Source organism: Blastomyces dermatitidis, assembly GCF_000003525.1.
Source record: "Blastomyces dermatitidis ER-3 genomic scaffold supercont1.8, whole genome shotgun sequence".
In the NCBI taxonomy this organism is placed as follows: Eukaryota; Fungi; Ascomycota; class Eurotiomycetes; order Onygenales; family Ajellomycetaceae; genus Blastomyces; species Blastomyces dermatitidis.
The window spans coordinates 1,567,344-1,588,126 of NW_025544781.1; the positions used below are offsets into that span (position 1 = coordinate 1,567,344).

At 48.7% G+C, this 20,783-nt stretch overlaps 8 protein-coding genes across 10 annotated transcripts; 3 read left to right on the forward strand and 5 right to left on the reverse strand.

Moving 5' to 3' along the window:
* Positions 1 to 9: 9 nt before the first annotated feature.
* Positions 10 to 3,498, reverse strand: BDCG_07277 (cellobiose dehydrogenase). Its single transcript, XM_045423073.1, has 2 exons — positions 2,718 to 3,498; positions 10 to 2,623 (listed from the first exon to the last, which is right to left on the reverse strand). The coding sequence occupies exons 1-2, from the start codon at positions 2,761 to 2,763 to the stop codon at positions 1,461 to 1,463; spliced, it is 1,209 nt and encodes a 402-aa protein (XP_045278552.1). The 5' UTR covers positions 2,764 to 3,498; the 3' UTR covers positions 10 to 1,460.
* A 1,920-nt stretch (positions 3,499 to 5,418) lies between these two features.
* Positions 5,419 to 7,066, reverse strand: BDCG_07279 (uncharacterized protein; the record flags this gene model as incomplete). Its single annotated transcript, XM_045423074.1, has 4 exons — positions 5,419 to 5,581; positions 5,931 to 6,275; positions 6,313 to 6,467; positions 6,610 to 7,066. 4 exons carry the CDS (start codon positions 7,064 to 7,066, stop codon positions 5,420 to 5,422), a joined length of 1,119 nt encoding a protein of 372 aa, XP_045278553.1. The 3' UTR covers position 5,419.
* A 1,270-nt stretch (positions 7,067 to 8,336) lies between these two features.
* On the reverse strand, positions 8,337 to 12,295 carry BDCG_07280 (prephenate dehydrogenase (NADP+)). 3 transcript variants are annotated; one of them, XM_045423075.1, is made up of 7 exons: positions 11,923 to 12,295; positions 11,472 to 11,532; positions 11,300 to 11,411; positions 11,050 to 11,198; positions 10,388 to 10,984; positions 10,180 to 10,311; positions 8,695 to 9,864 (listed from the first exon to the last, which is right to left on the reverse strand). In XM_045423075.1, exons 1-7 carry the CDS (start codon positions 12,015 to 12,017, stop codon positions 9,673 to 9,675), a joined length of 1,338 nt encoding a protein of 445 aa, XP_045282061.1. In that variant the 5' UTR covers positions 12,018 to 12,295; the 3' UTR covers positions 8,695 to 9,672. The 3 variants fall into 3 exon arrangements, with proteins under 3 accessions (XP_045282063.1, XP_045282061.1, XP_045282062.1); XM_045423076.1 differs by having other exon boundaries at positions 9,146 to 9,864; positions 11,472 to 11,597; positions 11,853 to 12,295; XM_045423077.1 differs by having other exon boundaries at positions 8,337 to 9,864; positions 11,300 to 11,597; positions 11,853 to 12,295.
* Positions 12,296 to 12,471: 176 nt separating this feature from the next.
* BDCG_07281 (40S ribosomal protein S14) lies at positions 12,472 to 13,780 on the forward strand. The gene is made up of 4 exons (XM_045423078.1): positions 12,472 to 12,655; positions 12,735 to 12,807; positions 12,967 to 13,127; positions 13,199 to 13,780. The coding sequence occupies exons 1-4, from the start codon at positions 12,586 to 12,588 to the stop codon at positions 13,348 to 13,350; spliced, it is 456 nt and encodes a 151-aa protein (XP_045278554.1). The 5' UTR covers positions 12,472 to 12,585; the 3' UTR covers positions 13,351 to 13,780.
* Positions 13,781 to 13,851: 71 nt separating this feature from the next.
* On the forward strand, positions 13,852 to 16,055 carry BDCG_07282 (AAR2 domain-containing protein). The gene has a single exon (XM_045423079.1). It carries the CDS (start codon positions 14,084 to 14,086, stop codon positions 15,695 to 15,697), a length of 1,614 nt encoding a protein of 537 aa, XP_045278555.1. The 5' UTR covers positions 13,852 to 14,083; the 3' UTR covers positions 15,698 to 16,055.
* An 81-nt stretch (positions 16,056 to 16,136) lies between these two features.
* Positions 16,137 to 17,009, reverse strand: BDCG_07283 (40S ribosomal protein S16; the record flags this gene model as incomplete). The annotated part of the gene is made up of 4 exons (XM_045423080.1): positions 16,137 to 16,427; positions 16,569 to 16,640; positions 16,849 to 16,871; positions 16,964 to 17,009. 4 exons carry the CDS (start codon positions 17,007 to 17,009, stop codon positions 16,137 to 16,139), a joined length of 432 nt encoding a protein of 143 aa, XP_045278556.1.
* A 187-nt stretch (positions 17,010 to 17,196) lies between these two features.
* BDCG_07284 (50S ribosomal protein L13) lies at positions 17,197 to 18,702 on the forward strand. Its single transcript, XM_045423081.1, has 3 exons — positions 17,197 to 17,518; positions 17,608 to 17,968; positions 18,110 to 18,702. The coding sequence occupies exons 1-3, from the start codon at positions 17,498 to 17,500 to the stop codon at positions 18,268 to 18,270; spliced, it is 543 nt and encodes a 180-aa protein (XP_045278557.1). The 5' UTR covers positions 17,197 to 17,497; the 3' UTR covers positions 18,271 to 18,702.
* BDCG_07285 (uricase) lies at positions 18,383 to 20,617 on the reverse strand. The gene is made up of 3 exons (XM_045423082.1): positions 19,891 to 20,617; positions 19,083 to 19,765; positions 18,383 to 18,930 (listed from the first exon to the last, which is right to left on the reverse strand). The coding sequence occupies exons 1-3, from the start codon at positions 20,028 to 20,030 to the stop codon at positions 18,794 to 18,796; spliced, it is 960 nt and encodes a 319-aa protein (XP_045278558.1). The 5' UTR covers positions 20,031 to 20,617; the 3' UTR covers positions 18,383 to 18,793.
* Between the last annotated feature and the right edge of the window lie 166 nt (positions 20,618 to 20,783).

The window sequence follows — 20,783 nt, forward strand, 5'->3', positions numbered from 1 at the left end:
TAGGTTGGGATAAACGGTAGTTAGCAGTGAGTAGATGAGTAAATACATCCTAACTCCGCTTAAAACTCAACTTAACCAGGGTTTTCATCATATATTTGCTTCGCTTCGCTCCGCAAATGAATATGCTCATCAACTATGTTCAGGTCTAATATTTCTACACGGGAACTCGATATCCCCTTTCATCCCCCCGTCATTCAGCCAATTCCTCATCTCAATAGCAATCGAGCAAATCGACTCTTGGCCGCTAGTTATTTAACTCGACCATCTCAAGGTAGGATGGAGCCGCCCGCTAGCTAGCAGCGCTACGTTTAACCCTGTGCGTTCACCCATCATCAACGACCCAGATACCACCATCAATCGCCTCCATCAATCACCCATTTCCCTACTCAGACGCATGATTGACCGTCGCCCGGTACTTCTAACGAGTCTGTTTGATGGCCCGGTTAAAAGAAATCGGCATCGAGCCGCCCATTCTCTCTGAGAGGACAGCAATTGCTGCGCGGAAGTCCCTGTGCTGTGATTCTCTACTCTCATATCATTGGGTAACTATCCCAGACAATCCAGCCGCATTGCGCGTGCGGAGTAGTTGCTGTCTTTTCATCAAGGTTCATAAGAGGGCAGGGTGCGCGACGACACGCACACTCGCCTAATTCCTAACTTCGATCTGCACACCGTTGTGGCCTCACAGCAGTTGTGTTCAATGTGAACGTGCCGCCATTCTTCAGCGGTGTTTTAGCGACGCTAGGGTCGGTGAGTCCCTGCGAACTGCTGGTGGCGGGGCTAAAAGTTTAGCGCCGGCGCCTCTACACAACCTCACCCCCCAATCTCAAGGACACTCTGGAAAACATCTTGCTCACTGGCCACATCCAACTCTTCACGCTGGTCGCATGATGATGCTGGACGACCACTAAAAGAGAGGCGCTTAAGAAGTTTCCCCCCCCCCCACCAAAAAAAAAGGGAAAAAAAAAAAAAAAAAAAGGAAAGGAAAGGGGTGGGGAAACTAGTAGAAATCCAAAATGGATCTGTCGTACAGCTTCAGCTCAAAAGAAATAGTTTTTCATGAAATACGTAACTCAAGGTTTTATTTAGCTGGCTTCCGTACGAATTATCCCAGACCTAAAACGCACTGCTTCCATCTATCCGGTCCCATCCCATCCGTAGAAGTCTTGGATGCAGAAATTGAGCCGGCAAGGCGAGGAGAGAAAACAACATTCCAGTCAAAGATAAAACCAGCGATAATGTATTAAAAAACAGAAGGCGCCCGCATGTATCGTAGGTGAAGGGGAGGTAGGGTGGAAGTAAACCAAGGGTTGCCACGGGGGAAGATTAAAATGAGAAAAGGAAGAAAAAAACGACGAAAAAGATAAGCAGATGGACGCCATTGAGCAAGACAGAACTATGGAATTAAATAAAATAAATAGGGCTTTTCCGCCCTTGGCATCCCATATCCATTATCTCATTCATTCCCTCCTCCTTTCATCCATCGCCTTCGCATCATCGTTCCCATCAAAGAACGACTCATCAGATCGTAACCGCTGTTTCTTCTTCTTCTCCAACGTACCCCACGTCGAAATACCCGCATACGCCACACCAATGATTCCTGCAATGATTGCATAGACAATAACGCCCGCCACGGGCACCGTTTCCTTCCCGATACCGCTAAACTTAAAGCCCAGGCCGCCATTGATGATGCCGAGCGCGAGCATGCACCGCCCTACCCAGCGATGTACCCGTCCCACCGCGCTGGGCCCGTGGGTCTTTACGTAGTTGAGATGATGCAGGTAGCCGAGCAGTGGTTGGCAGAGTACTAGCCAGCCGATGACCACGTAGCCGATGATGGGGTGGTACATGGCTGCTTTCCCCAGGTCGCGGGCCAGGGAGACGCCGACGCCGAACCCAGCGACGGCGGCGCAGAGGGTCAGGATCTGCAAGGGTGCGTGAATGCGCGTTGCGGTCTTTGAGTAGGGGATCAAAAAGAGGCCCAGCGCGAAGGTTGGGAAGAGAACCACGAAGATGACGGACATGATGATGCCGTGTGTGACGCGCTTGACTTTTATGGTCCGTTGCGAGACGCCGGTCGCGGACCCGCCGCCGCTGCCGCGGCCTCCTCCTGTAGCACTCAGGTCCAGCGTAAACGTGCCCTGGTTGTCATGGAAGATGATTGACTCCGTGACATCAGCAGAGTTGAGGGGGCTGCCGCTCTTCATCGCCCAGATCCAGGGGCTTTGCGGATCATTGGGATCCATGGAGCCGCCGTCCCAACTCAGGCAGTTTTCGCAGAGTACGTTTGCCGTCATTTTGCCGTTGGAGATTCCCGAGCCGTCCAGCAGGCGGAGGCGCACGGCTGGGTTGTGATCAGGAAGCATGTGGCCGATTCCTCGGCGTGGCGAGATGGTGACGTTCCTCCCGTCAGACGAGGCGTAGGCAACGAAGATATTGGCGCCTGCCATTCCCGTTCCCTGCCCCAGGGCGAACCATTCAGTGCTATCGCTGGGGGCTTCCATTTGGAAGTATATGGGGCCATGGCCATTGGAAGCCGTGGAAGGGGGAATGTTGACGCTGTAGAAGATGCCTTTTGCATCACTGGGGCTAAATTTAGTTGTTTGGCTGTAAGCCATTGGCACTGTAGGAGGAATTGTTAGAACCTGGTTCCTTTTGCTTTTTTTTTCTTCCTTTTACTGGTGTGGATGAGTGAGGGGGTCAAAGAATGCTTTTACCAGTGGCCAGCGTCGCTGCTGCGACAGCTGTAAAGGACAGTCTCATGACGAGAGTGTTTCGGAGATATTTGGCAGAGAAATATATACCCTGTTCACGGGAAGCTGATTGTTGATTATGGACAGGCTTAAATGGACAGATTCAAGGCATTGATTGACATCTGGGAATGATATGAAGGATGGTTTTATGGGCCAGGTTGAGAAGGTGAACGGGTGAATGGATTGCAGTGAATAGAAGTGTTGCGGAGGAAGGATTCCAATACATGTACATGTAACATGTAGTTACATACGTCGTTAGGGCAAGCAATAATATATGATAACTACGCACCGTACAAATTATAGACAATAGGAGGAGGTGAGTTAACGTCACGACAACACAAACAGGATATTGAACACCCAAACAAACAGTCACATATATATATATATATCCAGGACAGGATATCCAGGATATCACCACAAATCTTATAGTTTTTTTTTTATTTCTCCCGTGCGACTCGTCATCCTGGTTGATTTATTTACCGCATTGATTCAGCTGCTGGCCCAGCCCGGCCAACCGCAGCCACCTAAGAAACCAACCGCCAGCATTTGGAATCCTGCAGGGAGGAGGAGGAGGAGGTAGACGCAAACATGGCAGATTCTCGGAAGATCTGCGACACCTGTTCCCGGATGAGATTTTTTTTTTCTTTTTTCTTTTTTCTTTCTTTTTCGTGTGTAATTTGAGGATAACATAACCCGTTTGATGTATTATTATTGATTTATTCTTGGTATTTATATTAAGGGTTGCTTGGGACAGTTAGTTAGTTAACCGACTATTTAGTTAACTCACTCTCACAGTTTGGCGCGACTAAATAAGTTGATCCTCTCCAGGGATAAGTTACTCCGTACGGAGTAGAAACGCAGCTAAATAAAAGCCCCGGAGGGGAAGCATGCTCGAGGAAGCTTAAGAAAAAGCCTCCGGAATTACCAGTGTGTCAGGCCCTGGAAGATGCAAAAACGACCTTGCTTGTCTCGTAATAATAATAATCGAAACCTCTACAGGGCAAGGTGAAACCACACACGCAACAGCCGTGGCGCAGGAATGGCTATAACTATGTGATACAATAATAATGGAAGATCCCCCCCGGAACTACCGAAAACAAAAGGGTTTACCAGCGTGAAGTTCTTCAGCCGCTCGTTGGTAGTTAGTTATCTGATATGCTGGTCGTCACCATCGAGCCTCCAATAAATATTGAGGAGATATGGTATGTATGTAACTACTATATCCATTTTCTCCATGGAGATCGATGACGGGTGGATAACAAGGTGGTTGGGCGACGACGGAATCATCCATATAAGAACTAGCCACAGAAATGGCGAATATCCCCCTCCAGCATACAAATACAGACGCAGCCAGCTTCCTACTACACATCCATCCTATGTACGCAATAATATTACTGCCTCTCATTCTATTAACTACTGTCAAGATGGTGGAATCACTTGCTGCTTGCTGCTGCTTGCTGCTGCTCCGCCTGCTACTACTGCTCCAGAAGCCTCCTATTACACCTCCTCCCACAAAGCAATTAACCCGCGATCAACATCAAGATATCCCTGCTTCTTCACAGTCTTGAACAGACATATGAGAGGATATCCAATCACCTTGAGATAACCTATCAAGGAGTTCAATACACCCGTGAACTTGAAGTAGCTACTTCTAAAAAGCATGCCGGCCGATTCCCCTGATCTGTATGGAATCCTATAGGAGAATCATGAGATGCACTTCAAGAGATGATTAGGAATGCCTGGGACTCTAATAACAGAGGAGCAGTTTACAGGAGCTTATAATGGTTAGTTAGTATGCCACTAAAATATTAGGGCCCCCCTTAATGAAAATACCGGGGGGGGTAGTTATAGTTACCAGCGTAGAAGCACGGCGTACAGGCACAGTATTAGTTATTTATTAATATTGTGCAACATCAAACATCGCAAAAACCCTGGCGGTGCTTGCCGCAGATCTGTCCTTCCCTGGACTCTGATGTTTAAGTTAAATACTGCCCGTGTACGAATTTCCCATCTTCATTCAAATCGGAAAATTCATCCATACTGATCAGATACCCAGAACGCCAATTACGCATGTTAATTTAATTGCCTGAATGGTGTTGACTTTCCTCTTCTGTTTCACAGAAACCAGTCGACTTCAGTCATTGAGAGAGAGGCGCCAATGAACAACTGGGTCATAGTAAAAGCTTCCGCTTCACCGAGTGAACGTTCACCCGGTCGGTCCTTGTCGATATATAGGCAGGCCTCCGCCCATGCATAACATGACTACACAGGGATCTATAACTTTTGGACAAGCAAAGGAATTTAATATAGCTTGGCCAGTCAGTCAGTGCGTGTCCATCTGGGGATATCACCCTGTCCGGGAAAACCTGGGGAAAACCTGGGGAATAGATAACTAACTATGCCCTACTGCGTAGTTATCTGTGCATAGTTCCTTCGTGCTCTCGAAAATTATTCAGCATGTGTGCGACCTTTTGAAACCTCCCTGTGATCCCAAACAGAGCATGGTTCCTCAGCTGCCGGCATTACCACTAATAACCAATCCCGCGAAGTGTACGGTGCGAGAATGGTGGAGGGCTGAGACCTGGCGGGCTCTCCCCTTCTCGCACTACTTTCAAGTCTTGTGTTCCGGTTGCGCATTGATCGTACATGTACATGCCATACCACTGTTAATAGGTGTATTGGGTCTTTGCATAGCCACTGCTGGCTCCTAGTGCTGTGTTTATATGTCCCATAGGCCGGAACATTCCGAGCCACGCACCGTTTTTTGTAACGATATTGTCGTGGCTGAATGCCGAAGACGGTGGAGCGACAGAGCGGACGCAGATATCCTGCCTACAATGTGGAGGAACATTTTTTTCAAAACAAACGAGGTGAGGAAGGATTCTCACCATGTATATTTAAGGGAGGTCGGTTGAAACATGGAGGAGCCATTTCAGATGTGTCCATTAGGCCTTAACTAAGCATGGTAGGCCTTTTAACACCCAAACTGTGATTAACAGAGAGCTAATGTTTTTGGATAGATGCCCAAAAACCAATTCATCGGGTCAGAGGATGATGACAGTGGCTTCTGGAGGCCCTCAACTCCAGGCATAGTATTTGTTTGTGGTAAATAACAACCTCACTGGTCTTATCCTCATTTCCTCCTCCCCACCTCACTGAAGGAACATTGCTATTTACCCGCTCCTCATTTATCACATCCACACCAAACTGTTCCTGCACAAAATCTATGACGTGGTGCAGTTCCGCCGTTGGGTTCCATATGACCAACTTATGCAACTTCCACTTCTGAGCCTCGTCCAAGGCAGCCAATAGAAGGCTGGCTAATGCCAACGTCACTATTTGCTGGCCCTCGTCTTCCTTATCCTCTGTGGCCTGGGCCGCCGTGACGACCCTTTGGATAGTCAACTCGCGATCTGGAAAGTCATGATGCCAGTACACCCACGTCTTTCCGTATTCGTTGATAGCGCCTCTGAATGGTGGGACTTCGCCGTTAGTCTTCCTGCTGATGAACGCAGCTCCGGTCTTGTAGCCAGCCGATGATGTTTGCGGAGGGAAGAACGGTCATGAGGATTTTATCAGCTGCAGGTTTATCCTTGGAAAACTTGGCTTTGATGTTTTCGATATCACGGGCGCAGAGTGCTGGGATGTCCTCCGGCATCAGCGGCTGCGTCGGTGGGAGGCCTGATCGATTCGGCGATATCAAACAAAGGCTGACTGACTAACGGAAAAAATAGATTGGAATGCAGGGAGCATTTTCCACCCTTTATTGATATAATACTATTTGAATATGTCAGCAGAGGAACTACACTATCTCCTGCTTTGTTCCATACCTTCCCAATGCTCGAATACAACATACTCGCCTCCGCCTCTCCAGATCCATCCATCCACCGCGCGACAGCCCTCAATAGAAATTCAGCAAGACCTAATCGCCGATATCGTTTATCAGTGGCGACCGCCCCAATGCAATAACCCTGTCCTTCTCGGGTCCCCCCAGCAGCAGTTCGGATGAGCAAATCCCTATTCAGCGTTTTGCAAGTCGCGACGACACGCCCGCTGCCATCACCACCTTGAACTTGAAGGCACCACCAGCGTATTCCCACACCATTGCTGTGCGTGAGCGGTCGCTGCATGAGGAACTTCTCCCTCTCTATATAGTCCGCTTCTGGGAGCGGCCAGCCGAAACTCGCTCCTACAATCTTGAAGCATTTGACTTGCAGTTCTGTTGTTGTTGCTTCGTTGAAAATTAGGACTTCAGAGCCTTCCGGGCCATCGATTATGGTCGACAGCGGTTCAACCGTTTCTGGTTTGTCCATATCTTCTTAAGTAATAGGAATGGAGACCTGGAAAAATAAATTTACCTGAAATTTGTATAAGTTGATTTCCGGCAACAATCAAGAGATACAGCTAATTTGAACAAGGGCTAGGACTTGGCGACGCCTCTCAGACGTCAAGCTCTCGATCCTGAAAATGTGAGTTAAAATGTGAGTTAACCACCCATTAGTTGTCGTGAGTTGAAGTACTTGGAAAGAAAGGCGTCCGTCCACTTTGGGACTGCCATGAGGAATGTAGAGATCATGTCAATGTGGAGCCCCTTTTCCGCGGTCATGAGTCCTACCTAGTCACCCCGCCATGCGCAAATCATCAAAGCCGAGCCAGCTATTATTGGCTATTCGGCAGGGGTCAGGGGTGGACCGTATTCCTAGCGTCGGTTGAAGGATATCAACTCTCTCCGTTCAAGCTCGTTGACATTGAAACTTGTCTAGACTCACGTCCATACTCCGCATTGTCCATTCAAGATCAATGAATGATACAGGGGTATTATATGTCTTTCCTCTACAAACTTAGCTAAGTATATGCCATACGTGCTCCGTCCATGCTCTCTCTACCTTGAATGTTTTTGGAATCATCCGCACCAATCAAAGCTGCAACCTGCGGGAGGTGTCTCTTGGTAACTAACGCAGTCAATTCTTGAGGGCATCCCCAGCATTCAGGCATCGCCACCATTTACGATCTCGTCAAATGCCACAATTTTATATCTGAACTGTCTTCAAGAATCAATCCGAAGCGCAGCGAGTTTGCTGTGACCTTCACACCTCTACGGTGGAGTGAGAATTGGATCTCTCGGCTGATATTCTTCTCGTAGGTATCACTAACGTGAGTAGAATGGTACTACCGTTCCTCCGTGCCGCGTATTCCAGAGGAAATGTCGGGCAATGTTTCCATTAAAGTTGTTGTCTCTCAGGCCTGCAATACAAGTGCCTATTATCCATTTTCTCTCCAGCGTATCTACCCGCCCGCCGACAACGCTCTGTATGTTCCCTGACAGCGGCAGGCAGGTTTTCCCGCATGCATTCATTTTACACGAAAGGATGCTCGTAGATGATACTGCTGAGTACGGGTGGGAGATCTTATGAATCGTCAAACGAGGATTTCTCCGGTGAACCCCTTCTTAAGGCTTTGGAGCATCAGCAAGGCCATCTAGTAGACAAATCACCTCCGTCCGTTTACTACATGACGTCGAAAGACTGTGTACAAGCTTTGGGAAACTTAGTTTGAATTTCCCTCTGATATCACTTCCTAGCGTATATGGAAAGGAAGTATGATGAGCAGAGAAAGAGAAAGGAATCAGTTTGAACCTGACAGAAGGCCGTATTTAGGAACTGAGCAAGCAACCAGAAGTGTACGCAGTATTATATCCAACAGCAATAACGCTTGTGACTGGCTTACTCACTTCTACCATTGCATGTATTCTCCGGCACCTATAATGACGTGATTGTCGAAATCCGCCGGTTCCTGCAGCCGGGGGTTCTTTCCAGGTTTGCGAGTCCCTGCTCGTTCCAAGTGATATATCTGGGAAGTTGTGCGGGGAAAAAAAGGGCGCTTGCAAACCAACAGTACAACCGTGACACTTTCTATATGTACCCCCAGTAAAACGTTCATCTCGGCGAGCAAGGAAATGCTCATCCATATCGCCTTGTGTTTGGCAGGGTTCGCGGGGCAACGGAGTGTTTTGCGGGGGTGGGAACAGGCGTTAAATTGTCTGGGGTACATGTACATGTACATGTACATACAGCCTTAACTGCTGGGGTTTTTCATGGTGTGGGTTGATGTTTCAACACCAAGCAATGTACTCCGTATACAAGCAGGGCGTCCCAGACATGAATGAGGGTTTGAGGGTTTCGGGTTTCGAGCGGGTGAGGCACGAGATGAAAATGTTATGTGCAGGGGAGGGGCTCTTGTTGGGTAGTTACTTACACCATGGCCGAACTATATGTTAAGAAAGGGTACATTGTTTACCTTACCCCCAATGAAAAGTAATGGGCTATGAGAAGAATATCATCCTGCTACCGAAAGAGTATCGGTTAAATATGAGGAAATTGCCTTTGTATGAGCAAACGCCCCCTGGTTCTTTTGGAAGGTAGTTGTTACACAAAACTTCTACTAAACCGTGAGACAAGGGGTGATATGAAGCGTGGACTATAGGTACTGGTGATGCAAAAATTCGAACGAGATCCAATTCGCTGTGCTATTGATAGTTAATGCATTAATCCGCTGCGTTTCATGGAGTACTAATATGAAACCCTTCTTCACTAAAAGAGAGGTGCTTAAGAAGTTTCCCGGAAAAAAAAAAAATCTTTGCAAAAAGCGAAACCAACTTGATGCAGAGCCCGAAAAACCCAGAACGATTCGTCAATGACGATAATAGTCTTTGGAAGAAAACGCATAATAGATCAAAATATAAAAAAACAACTCCATCACTCAACCCCCAACCCGGAGAACGGCACGACGGTAGAGCGGGACATCGCTCACTGCATTTTATCTTCTATCACATTCGCATTTCCTCTATCAAAAGTGCTCAAGGTCGAACCGTCCGGCTCCTTGTATAATCATGTCATAATCTCATCTCATCTCATCTCTTTTAGGCGGGAGTCGTGGGACTAGCCGTTGGAGTGCTGCTGTCTGTAGCGGCTGTTTTCTCCAAAATAGTCTTCATCATCTCATTACCTAGTCTGACTGCTTCTGGGAAACGGGGGGAGAAGTACGATTGAATCTTCTCGAAGCGGTCGCGGTATGAAGCGAAGTTGCCAAACGAGACACATTCGGACCAGGCCTGTTCGGTATCATCCAGGAGGGGGTTTAAAGTTAGACAGAGCGCAAATAACGGAAGTGGAGTAGTAGGTGTAATGATATTAGACATAGCCAGTGGAAAGGCCTGGAAGGAGCGCGTTGGAGGGCTAGAACTTTATCTCCTGCCACATGTACGGAGAAGATTGGAGGTTTTCAAGGGGACGGAATGAACATAGGAAAAGTGAGGGCAAAGTGAAGGCATTATGTTATCAGTGCCTATAAAACCAAATTGATGTTGTGGCAGGACGCGCGGAAGCGGGAGAACAACGCATTGTATAGACGACCGATATGCACTTACCCGTGCAGCAAATGTGAACTCAAGGTCATCGGAGCGGAACGTGTTGTCATCAATAGCGATGTCCAGGACCTCATCGAGGAGGTCTTCATTTCTGAAAAGGTATTCCGTCACTCCAAGCCATAGTCGGAAGAGCTGTAAAGGAGGCGAAAATCCTGAGGTCAGCTCTCCTTTTCAATAACAAAATCTGATTTTACTTGGGGTTACTCACAGGTGTCGAGCAGATCATATGGTCGTACGGAACAATCCCCAAATTCCACCAGCAATCTACAATGGCCAGCAAGCTCAAGTGGTTATTAGGCATCCTTCCTGAATTTCCCTTGGACAGCGAGAACTGATCAAGTACATCATCCCGCAACAGAAGATCATGCTGCGTCGTACCAGACTTAAACACCGCCGCTCCGGCCGTCTTCACTCTAGTTTTAAGTTCCTCTCGGTGCCCGCCCAGCATCAGCTTGAACAGTTCTGTCACTGACTGCGCGTACTGACGGATTTGCTTCTTCGCAGCTGGATTGAGTATGGCCAATCCCGCATAGACGTGCCACTTGTTCGCATATATGCGAAGTGTTATGTTGATTTTTACGTTCTCGATGCCGCCCACGTAACGGGGTACTTCCCAGGGGAACTGGCTGTTCGCGTGCCATGCCGTGCCCATGCTAAGGAAAGCGGCGTGCGTCACCGCCTGGGTATCTGCTGTGATCCGATCGTGCATTTCGCCGCTGAGATAGACATATTTGGACCGAAAGGAGGAGAAGATGCTCTCAACGAATCTTAAGCTCTCGTCTGACGCTCTATGCTGGATCAAGACCTGGAATAACGGGTGTTATTTATTCCGTTGTGAACATGATTTGTGGGATATCTTAGGTTGAATACCAGAGGGTGACCTTTGGGGTTGACATTGGGGCCATGGAGGGAATGGCATGAGATGATTTCTACGTCGCTGGGCAGGTATTTATCAAACGCAGCAAGCTCAGGGGCCTTGCAAGATGTCTGGCCACCCACGATGGCGCCGACCTTGGTTGCTTTCAGTTCAATGGCTTGTCAGACGGGTCTGATTGATCCACAAACGGGAAGAGAAAAAAGATGGCGAATACGAATTCAAGTGTTCAAACGGCAAACATACATGGTCCGTACTCCGCGACGATCTTGTCAATGACTTCCGCCTCTACGCTGTAGATAATGTAGTCGCTAATTCTGGAGACTAAGTGCCCATTCGGGAGTACATTGATATTTTGCTTTAAAAAATCCATAAAATAAGCCCTGATTCCGAGGGTAATTTATAGTAATCCACATACATCAGATGCGAACTCCTGCTTTAACGCATCATAGTTTGCAGGCCTATCGCAGGCATTGACTCTACATCTTTTGTCAGCCATGGGTCCGATCAACGTAGATTGGTGATATATGTTCGTAAATGAGAGCTGTGATAACTGAACGTTAGCACACCGTAAAAGCAACCATTGTAACTAATAAACAAGTTTGCAGGTATATAAAAACATTTTCAGACACAGAAAAAGTAAGGTAGCGAGGAGTTTACATCATTGACAACCTGGAAGCCGCTGCATACGCCAGAATGGCGGGCAGTTAAGGCCTCCAGGCCATACTCGAGCCAAATGCACTCAAGTCATCATATAAAAAGACGTGATAGGGAGGAACAAATCAAGAGGAGAGCTTACCATATACTGAATAGCCAAGGCAGAACACTGCAAACAGAAAGTTTTGTCCCAAGGATGGTGGTATATTTACCTCCAACCGGCTTGACTCAGCCGCTGAGCATACATCTTTCCCATGTCGCCCATGCCGATGATCCCAATGGATCTTGTGTCCGTTGTGGTCGCCATGATTACAGGACAGGAAGCAGAATATCTCTTCCGCTGTTAGTTAACAAACAGTTACGCGTGGGCCTCGTGACAATATTTCAGTTTGTGAGATAACTCTATCAGATCAGCTGAAAGGGATTGAGTTGACGTTCAGTAAAAAAAACACCATCTGCACGGAGATCCCAGAGAAGGCAGACAGACTGCTTGACTGATTCGATGCCTTTTATCTCTGCTGGACGAGCTCCTCACCACCGCGTTGCAAAGGACGAAAGGAAGAAATGAAAAAAAATTAAGAGCAGAAGAAAACAATTTAAGCTCGAGAGCAGGGTTGACGCTAGTCCTAACACGGAAATCGCTTAACAAGGCCGGGACAGCTGAGTCATCTCATCTACGTCTTCCAGAATGTAACTAGTTAGGGCAAGGGTATTTAAACCCTAAGCCCGACCTAAATAAACCAGCCTCATCCAAATTAGGAATTTAGGGCACACTTCTCTCTTTTCCGTATTTGGAATCTCGAACTTCGGCTTTGGATTTCTCTTCTTTGACTCTCCTCACCATCCACCACATCCGCCAATCCATCACGCCCAAAATGGCTCCCAAGAAGAAGGTTGAACGTCCCGCGAACGAGAACATCTCTCTCGGCCCCCTGGCCGGAGATGGTACGTTCAATTCGCCCTTCTCTAGCCCAGATTTTGCGCGAAATATGGAAGCGCATCACCGTGCTAACTTCAGTCGCAGGCAAGCTCGTTTTCGGTGTCGCCCGTATCTTTGCCTCGTTCAACGATACCTTCGTCCACGTCACCGATCTCAGGTTCGTGCCATTGTTCATCTTTAACTGATACCTTGTCCATTTCGAAATTCCTTTGACTCGACATGGAATTGCGTTGCGTTTGCCTGGAGAAAGGGAAATTCTAGACGCACGACAAGGTTCAATTTTTGGATAGAGGGCTAATATTCTGGGTGATTCCAGTGGTCGCGAAACCATCTGCCGTGTCACCGGTGGTATGAAGGTCAAGGCTGACCGTGACGAGTCCTCTCCCTACGCTGCTATGTTGGCTGCCCAAGACGTTGCTGCTCGCTGCAAGGAGTTGGGAATCAACGCCCTGCACATCAAAATCCGTGCTACCGGAGGTATGTTTACATCATTATAGGAATGAAGCGAAGTCGGGCGAGAAGAATTGATAATCTGACACCAACCATAGGTAACGGAACCAAGACCCCCGGCCCCGGTGCCCAGTCTGCTCTCCGTGCTCTTGCCCGCTCCGGCATGCGCATTGGCAGAATCGAGGATGTGACCCCTACCCCCTCCGACTCTACTCGCCGGAAGGGTGGCCGCCGTGGTCGTCGTCTGTAAGCGCTGGGACGGTCGTCTCTTTATACTTTCTCCAGGTTGTGCACAATTTGCAAGAAGCTTGCGATTGCACGTGGACCAAGGATGGATTGCGCGGGTATCTTCCGGGTATCTGTTAGCATATGTGGATGGAATAAACGCGAAGAACGGCAGTATTCTCGCCTGGTCTTCTTTTCTTTGTAGAGTTTGTTCATATCAAAGCATTTTCCATTTGAGCTGGGCATGGCTGCTGCGGCCTCCGTTTATGCGGGCTGTTGACTACAGTGTTTGCCAGCTTGTATAATGGGGATCTCTTGACAATCTATTAATACAATGGAGATTCTTAACCTACTACTGACCTTCGCCTACAAAATGCGCTGTTACCCGTTTCGTAGCGTAATTGTATACTACACTCCATATTTGAAATTTCGATCGTAGTTTTTGAAGAACCAAACCTAGCCCCGCTTATAAAGTTCCCCGCCCAATGATGTAAGAAAAGGCGAATATTCAACGACTTGCAACCATCAAAAAACGCTCAAAACATACTATACTGCCTATTTACTTAAAACAAGTCTCACATATTGGATTATCCATAGCTCAAAATCTTCATAAATATATCTTCTACATATATAAAAATAACCCGCCCCCCACCTATACTTCACCCGCCTCGCAAAAAAAACAGACATAACCGTCCCGCAAATGCCTCTGCCCTTTTAAACCTATCTCTTCCAATCCCGCCCGACAATTCTCTCTCGCCATGTCTTCTCAGTCGCCTACCCCAACCGTCCTCCTAACCTCCGTCCCTCCCAAAACGCTGCTCGGCATCGACCTTCTCTGCTTTGCCACAACCCCAAACTTCCATGGCATAAAAAACCTCCCGCCCGGCCCTCACTTCCTATACACAGGTACGACTGAGAGCTTTTCGTTACGTAACGGGGAGTGGTTTTTTATACATGACGACCGCACCAGCGGTAACATTGGCGGTGGCGGTGGTGGTGCAACAATAGCGGCAGGGGGGGTGGACATACGCCTGCGCAGATGGGATGGGGCGGTTGAAGCTCTGATCCCGATCGATGAAGGTAGTGAGGAGGGGAAAAGAGATGCTATGAGGTTGCGGGCGAATCTGGGGCGGATATGGGCGAACGGGCAGTTATTGGCATATGATACGGCGAGGGCAGAACAGCGGGAGCGACAGGGTGATATTCAAAGGCACGAACAATCGGAACAGGGGGAACCAGACCTAGAGTCGGAATCAAGACAGGAACCATCAAACGACTGGCCACAGCTCACAAACTACATAACGCCCGCCCTCCTCTCTAGAATTCTCGGCTCAACTCCAACCACCACCACCTCCATTATCCCTGCAAACCAAAATACCACACCGCCCCAACCCCGCTGGACCGTGACCTCTGGCAGCTCTGCCGCGCGTGATCGAGACGATATCCCCGGCCTCTCCGCCGCAGATGTAGCAAGGGCCTGCGACACCGGCACGGCCAGCGAGCAGGAGAAGGAGTTGCGTTTTCTGCCTGTGGATCTGAAGCGGACGTGGAGGGTTGGTGCGGTGGGGCGCGAGAGGACGGAGGCGGCGCAGGATCGGTCATGGGCGCTGGGGGATTTGGTGGGGAGATTTGGGAAGGGGGAAAGGGGGGTGGGTGGTGCAGAGGGGCCTACGGCTGCGCCTGCGTCTGCGCCTGCGCCTGCGACTGCGACGGAGGCAGGGGCGGCCACGACTACCATTGACGATGATGATGATAATGAAGGGCAGGAGGCTGGCGAAGCGCATATCCTCGGCGAGCTACAATTTACGTTCCTGATGGTTCTTACGCTGATGAATTACTCGTGTCTGGAACAGTGGAAGCGGCTGCTCGGGTTGATACTGACATGCCGCGCGGCAGTGCTCAGGCGGGAAAAGTTCTTCGTGCAGGTGCTGCATCTACTCCGTTTGCAGCTGCGGCACTTTGATGATGTTGAGGGGGGTTTGTTTGAGATGGATGGGGACGATGGAGGCGCGCTGTTGAGGAAGTTGCTTACGCGGTTTTCGCGCACTGTGCAGGAATTTGAGCAGGGAGAGGGTCGGATGGTTAGGAGAGAGTTGGGAATTTTGGAGAATTGGGTTAAAGGGCAATATGGGTGGGAGCTTAGGCCGGGGGCGACGGTTAAGAGGGGCATGGTGGAGTTGGAGGATGGGGAGCGGGTGGAAATGGAGGTGATTGGGGCGCATGAGGAGGATGAGATGGGGGAGTATGCTCCGGTTGTTGTTGATCTGGGGGAGGGAACCAGTCTTGGAAAGGGTTTGGTGGAAGAAGTAGAAGAGGACGAAGAGGCGGGCGAGTCCGTGTCAGACGTAGACATGTCCGAGTTCAATGCGTGATGAGGACCAATTTCCGCGCCTCCACAGCATAGGCCTAATCCCGGTGCCCTTTTAGCGCGGTCATTTTTTGGTGCGAAATTCGTATTCTGTCCGTAATCACATCACATCACAAGCACGGTAACTCATAGGAGCTTTTTAACACACAGCATGAGTTTGAACAAAACAGAAAGAAAAATTGAATTGCAAGCGGGGGGTGAAAAAAAAAAAAAAAAGGGCCCTAATCTATCGTTCCCCCAGCATGTTTCGTTTAGAATAATAAAAACGATAGGCATGCCATCGTTTGGCAAAAACCACCGAAATCCCAACCGATAGTTAGACATCATGAAAAGAATTCCATTATCTTCCATACTCCCACCGGCCCCAATATCTTCCTCAATTTCCCTCCCCCCCGCATAACCCAACAAAAACCCAACGCAACGCAACACAACCCAACATCGCTTTAACGGTAAGACTTTTGGAAACGAGCACGAGCACCAGGGCCGCCGAACTTCTTGGGCTCAGCGCGTCTGTTATCCGCGACGAGGAGGGTTCTGTCGAACTGGACGAGGGCCTGCTTGAGCTGGTTCTTCGAGTGCTCGTCGACGTATTTCTGGTAGTAGGCGACTATCGACTTGGCGATGGCTTGTCTGATGGCGTAGATCTGGGAGGTGTGACCACCGCCGGTGACGCGGACGCGGATGTCGACGCCGGCGAATTTGTCAAGGCCGACGATGAGGAGGGGTTCGTAGACCTATAGGTTTTTTTTGACCGAGGGTATTTTCGTTTAGTGGCTCTGATTCTTATTCTTATGCGAAAGGGTTTTCCTCGTCTCTTTTAAGGCTTTCCCTGAGTGTCCGACGAGTGTGGGGAGAGAGAGAACGGCGAGGCTCACCTTGAATCTGAGGATTTCTGGCTGGGTGAGAGCCAGAGGACGGCCGTTAACCTTGATGAGACCCTTTCCTGCCTATATATTTCCCCAAATTTCAATCCAGTCAGTCATGTATCCTGTTATGATATCGTATGTATCCCTCCCAAGAATAAGTTCCATTCCAATCCAATCCGCTCTCCAACCTCCAATCTCCAATCTTGAAATTCCCAGCTCCCACTTTTTTTTCTTCTCATTCTAACCCAGCACTCCCCCCGAGGATATGAACGGATATAAGATATCGTACCTTGCAGTGGGCGACAGCAGTAGCTATAGCAAAGATTTTACAAATGTCAGTGACAAAAAAATAACATAAATAAAACAGACATGAACCGTCGCAAGTTCAAATAGACCCTCCATACCTGTCTTCTTCTTGCCGAAGCATTGCACACTCTGAGTAGTAGCCATATTTGCTAGAGATGTAGAGGCGGGACGAATGGCTCCGGGGGGTGGGCGCGAGAGAGTCCAAGGGTAGCAGAGTGTCGTCGGTTGTCGTTGATATCGTCGTCGTCGCTCTCTCTCTCTCTCGATCGTTTCTTGTTGGCGCTGGAGAATTGCCAATCTGGGATGTGCGAGTTCGCTTAGTCCGCGCTAGGGCATGTGATCACGTGATGGAGGTCTGAACCTCGAGGGAAGAAAAATACTGTTGGCGGAACGGATGTCGGGAATCCGAGCTTGATATAAGAGCTATATGCGACAGACTTATAATTTACAGTTCAATTGGTGGTTGTTGCGTCTCTCTAGCTGTTATTCCGGGGGATATTCGATTTGTCTGTCATTGCATTTTTAAGGAGCAACCGCCGTCTGGTCTCCCGCTGCTCCCATTACATCCCCATCCCATACGCATAACCCTACCTCCGCCCGGCCCATGAATCGATAGCCGCAATCCCGCAATAATGTCGCAGACCGTCGGACGGGTAAGCCATCCATTCCATATATATACATAGGAACCCCCTCCACAAGAAAAAAAACACAATATCTCTCTAACACATGACTACCACCCCAGACCCGCCTCGCCTACTCGCGAACATGGCACTACATAGACGTAAGCCGCGACCCGCGCAGCCTGGGCCGCCTCGCCTCCTCCATCGCCATCTTCCTCATGGGCAAGCACAAGCCCATCTGGGACCCCTCGACCGACTGCGGCGACTACGTGGTCGCCGTCGGCTGCCACGACCTGTATACGACGGGGAAAAAACGGTTCAAGAAGCTGTATTACACGCACAACACCCGCCCGGGCAGCCTGAAGTCGATGACGATGGATAAAATGTTTGAGAAGTGGGGTGGCGGCGAGGTGCTTAGGAAGGCGGTTAGTGGGATGTTGCCCAAGAATCGGTTGAGGGAGAAGCGGTTGGCGCGGTTGAAGGGTTTGTGCTTTTGCTCTTCTCGTCTTCTCTCCGCGCTTGCTGTGTATAAGGAAGGGACCCTGCGGCGGCGTGCGAAGAGCACACGGGATACTGTTCAACGGCAGTGCAGGCGCTAACTAACTACTTTTTTCACTATCACAGTATTCGAAGGCCACGCCCATCCGTACAAGAAGAATATCCTGAAAATAGGCGGGAAGAGCGTCCTGGGACCCACGAGCTCGATTGCGGATTCACCGCTGGTGAAAGAGGCGTTTGCGAAGGAGAAGGCGGCAGAGATGGGGGCGGAGAAAGCGACGGCTTGATTTGTTTGATTGAGAAATTCTTGCCCTTTATTAGTTTTGGGGAGCCCCTGCTTTCTTCACTATTTGCTTTTACTGATGCCTGCCCATTTTCCTTTTTTTCTATTCCACTACTCCTTTCTTATTTTTTGTTTTTTATTGTTTTGCATACAGGGAGTATATACAATCGGGTTGAACAAATTTCTCTTTGTTCTTTCATGTACACTAAACTAAGACTTGATATCAACAAAATCGGTGTAACTTTCAAAAATCTCTACTATCTCTCCACTGCCTAAGCCCTGTTTTGTTGAATGGTCGCGGGTTCGCCGGAGGGCACAAGTCATGTATGCACTGCACATGTATTTATATAGATAGTGTAAAATAACTCGCAAAGAGACCATAAATATAAAAAGAAAAATAACAGGAAACCTAGAAAAGTATCCTGATTACATATCATCTTCTCTCGCTCATTTGCTTCTTCTCTCCCTCCACCGCTAACTTCCCAAAATCCGCCTCCTCCCCACCTCTCCCCCTTGATCTAACATTTCTATAACTTCGGTATTTCCCGACCGTCCACTCCGGCCCGACCCACAGTGCATTTGATAAGACCGTTCGGCCCCGACTGCGGTGCGTAGACCTCCGCATCTTTACCCGTGTTCTTCAGGCCCTTGTGCCAGCTCAGGTCTATAAGGAATTTGGTTTCGGATCAGCAACTGCTTGCTTCAAAGTATCCCAAGTCTGTGTCCCAAGAAAAAAAAACAAAAAAGAAAAAAAAGAAAAAGAGAAAAAAAAAAAAAAAGAAAAAGAAAAAGAAAAAGAAAAAGGTAAGAACCCACCAATCTCAAAATAATGCTTATTCGGCAACGCATACTCCACCGTCTCTAGCAACGGCTGCACGGCCAAGATCTGCTCCGCCATCTTGTACATGGAATTCTGCACGCTGGCGCTATTATCGTGCGCAAAGGTCCGCATCGTGATGTCCCGGACGGCGCGCCAGGTTTCGTCGAATTGCGGCGCGGCGCGCTTCACGGCGTCCACGGAGGCGAAGGGCTGCCAGGTCCAGCTTGCGTCGACGTCTGTGCTGAGGATCCGGTCCCAGGTTTCGGGCAGGGTGGTGTACTCGTCGCGGATGAAGTTGTGGAATTGGGAGTTTGTACTTTTGAGAACGGAGAGGGCGGCGATGGAGGAGGTGAGTTTTATGGTTGGTGTGCCGTGTTTGGTGGTGGTGGTGGTGGTGGTGGTGCCATCGGTGACGGTGGCGGAGACGTTGCGGGTATCTGTGCCGTCGCGGAAAAAGGAGTGTGGATGCGGTTTACCGTCGATGGTCATGCGGGTCCAGCGGATGGCAGTGATGTCGACGTGTGCGGTGTGGATGTGCGGGTATGTGGTTGTGAAGTGGGAGCCGAGGATGGACGCAAAGAGCTCAGGCGGGGTGACTGGGTGTAGCTTGGCCATGATGTAGATAGTGTTTTTCATGGAGTCTGTAGCGACGACGACGCTGTTGTCGGCTTTGGTGTAGCTGTTTTGTTGTTTTAATAGAAGGGGATGCGCATTAGCAAAGCTGGCTCTATTTCCTCCTTCCCCCCTGGAGGAGACATTGATATTGGAACGAGAAAGAAGAGAGAAAAAAAAAGGAGAGCTTACGATGTCTCAATATCCCCCTCGAGTAAGACGCATACTGTCATCTCGACGACGGTGTGGACGCCCGTCTTCTCGTTGCGATGCACCTTGCAGACGCGGACATTGTCCTTGCCATAGCGAGCAGCGGCCAATCTCGACGTCATTGTTTCCCTTTTTTCTTCCTTTTTCGGTCTTTCGATATGGGTTGGTGGTAGGCGATTAACCCCGCAGGAATTAACCAAGAGGGATGGATATATAGATTAGAAAGAAAGAAAGAAAGAAAGAAAGAAAGAAAGAAAGAAAGAAGAGACGAGAGGTATAGATTAAAGAGAAGAGAAGAAGAGCGGGTGTAAGTAACTCTGCAGAATAATCTATAGATGGTCCGGAAGAAAGAAGCTTCACGAAACAAACGATGGAGGCAGCAAGCGGGAAGTTAAAGCTTTCCAAAAGTGAATAAAAGCAACGAATGTATTTGGCAAGTAAATAAGTTATCTATCTGTCCACACTTAGTTCCCTGGAGCTTGGGTTGAGCTGTTTCCAGGCACAGCGCAACAAGCGCAACAAGCGCAACAAGCAGAACAAGGTTGGAACAAAGGTTGGAACGGGGCATCGTGCAGCTTCGGCCAGCGCCGACAGCCGGGGATCGATCGGGGATCTTTAACCCAAGTTACCCAAGTTAAATAACTAATAATTCTTAATAAATACAAATGTAAAATAAAATAAATATATGATAAACGAGGCGGGCTATTTTATTTATAGGCAATCATGGATGGAGATCTGCTTGTGAGGATGGAAATAGTTATGCAGCACTCCGTACTCCGTAGTGATAGTTATCCATGATAGTTCATTTCTATATGTGACATAAGAATAAAAATATAAATAAATAAATAAATAAATAAATAAATAAATAAAAATAA